The 1,898-nt window shown below is 56.7% G+C and overlaps 1 protein-coding gene across 1 annotated transcript; it reads right to left on the bottom strand.

The window, feature by feature from the left end:
- Positions 1-240: 240 nt before the first annotated feature.
- LOC119326174 (putative transcription factor bHLH086) lies at positions 241-1,573 on the bottom strand. The gene is made up of 2 exons (XM_037599875.1): positions 820-1,573; positions 241-724 (listed from the first exon to the last, which is right to left on the bottom strand). Exons 1-2 carry the CDS (start codon positions 1,456-1,458, stop codon positions 479-481), a joined length of 885 nt encoding a protein of 294 aa, XP_037455772.1. The 5' UTR covers positions 1,459-1,573; the 3' UTR covers positions 241-478.
- Positions 1,574-1,898: the final 325 nt, after the last annotated feature.

The raw sequence follows: 1,898 nt of genomic DNA, 5'->3' as shown, positions 1-1,898 counted from the left end.
AAGGCATGCATTTTTCTGAAAAAAGTTCATCACATTGCTAGTTTGGTACAAACATTAGTCTATCATGTCATGTAAATTCAAATCCAGTTTCGACGTTGGGCTTCAAATTGCCATGTGCTTTTGAAGAATTTGTCATGGAAAACGTTCGCAATTGCCAAGCCCCACAGTGAATGTTCGCTCGCTATTGGGGTTCTATTTATTTAACTATAGAAAGAATATAATGAACCTAAATTTTACAAACAAAAAAACTTAGGATTAACAAAATGTTAAACCTCTCTCCCTCTAAATCACTGCACCAGATCAAGTACGTACATATAACGCAACCTAGGTCCCCTGTAATAGGGTACATAGTGGCGAGAGTAAACCAGAGGACCTACGTTTGCATACGCCTCCTTATTTATCTTCGAACGAGGTGGTTCGTTACTGATTAATCTCTACCATATCCTTATACGTTTGCCACGGAGGCTAGCTAAGCTGTTCAGTTCAGTTGCCCCCTCTGCGACGATAAGATGGCGTCCAGCACCTCCTTCACCTGGGAGATCTCCGGCGCCGTTCCCCCTTGCGCCGGCCAGAACTCGTCCGTTGCCAGCACCTTGACTTGCAGCTGCAGGAACTTGACGTAGCTGAATGCCTTCTCTAGCATGGTGACCATGTCGACCTTGGTGCCGTTGGGCACCAGCTCCTGCAGTGTCCGGAGCCGTTCACTGATCTTCTCCCGCCGGTTCTGCAACAGAACGGTACGTTCAGATCCTCCGAAATCCCCAAGGAAACGCAATGATAATGAATTCGAGCAGTACAAAGATTCGGTACCGAATTTACCTTTGCGGTGAGGCTTTGCGGGTCCCCCTTGGGCGAGGTGATGGTGGGCGCCGCCGGCTTCGCCTTGCTCGTCTTCCTGCTCGCACCGCACCGCTTCTTGGTGGCCCGCGGCTCCGCGTCCTGGTCCTGCACGCGCGCCGCGTACGATCGCTTCGAGGAACCGCGCGCCAGCGCCGCGGCATCCGGCGAGCCGTTGGACGTGCTCGGGAACAGGAGCCCGAACGGCCGCCGCGCGCCGACGGAGCTCTGTGTCAGGCTGAAGCAGCCCGTGGCCGGGTCGAACCCTATGGTCGACGCCGGCGCCGCGTGCTGATGGCCCTGATCTACGTCCATGTCGTCCATCCACGCGTCGCAGTCGGGCTCCTCCTCCGCGACCGCCTGGGCCGCGTGGCCCCGCGCGGCGTGGTCGAACGAGAGCACGGAAGGCCCCGCTCTCGCCCAGCTTGCGCTGTCCAGCACGTAGGCGCTGGTGGCGCCGGCTGGTTCGTCGTGGACGTAGGCGTAGCCCCCGAAGAGCGCCGCCGCGTCGACGCCTCCGAGCAGCGCGTCGTGGCCGCTGTAGCCGAGCGCGTCGAACGCCGATGCTTCGGCGTCGAACCCGCCGTCGTACGACACCATCAGCTCCCGCACTAACGCCATGATCACGATCACGTAGCTACCTAGCTACTAGTTAGTACTACTAGCTGCAGTGAGTTGTAGCAGCTATATGTGATGTAATCTAGCAGAGTGTTGCACTTCGATCGAGCTCTGCTCTGTGCGATCAGCGGCTTGCTGTGTGCTGCCTTCGCGCCATGCGCCGGCTATATATACATGCTGGGGCGCACAGGCCCGGGCCACGGCGGGCACATGGGGGGCCGCTACAACAAAACACTGGGCGTGGGGAGGATTATACAAAGTACATCCGCATTAAATGCTTGAGTTAGCTAGCTGATTGAGCTGCAGATCCTTGCCGTAGCTGTGTCTCCTCTGTTCCCGGAGCGAGCGTGAAGAACTCGCCCGCCAGCTCCATCGCGGGTCTCACGCAATCGGGTTTGCACACTCAGTGGAGCTCCGGAATGAAGGAGTGAAGGAAGGATTGT

Source organism: Triticum dicoccoides, chromosome 6B, assembly GCF_002162155.2.
Source record: "Triticum dicoccoides isolate Atlit2015 ecotype Zavitan chromosome 6B, WEW_v2.0, whole genome shotgun sequence".
In the NCBI taxonomy this organism is placed as follows: domain Eukaryota; kingdom Viridiplantae; phylum Streptophyta; class Magnoliopsida; order Poales; family Poaceae; genus Triticum; species Triticum dicoccoides.
This window is presented reverse-complemented; position numbering and strand designations above follow the sequence as displayed.

Excerpts from the sequence above, each read along its gene's own strand:
- LOC119326174 (XM_037599875.1), bottom strand. The coding sequence starts at position 1,458 with ATGGCGTTAGTGCGGGAGCTGATGGTGTCGTACGACGGCGGGTTCGAC. Across the intron at positions 725-819 it reads CGCAAAGCCTCACCGCAAAG|AACCGGCGGGAGAAGATCAG; the intron begins GTAAATTCGGTA and ends GTTCTGTTGCAG.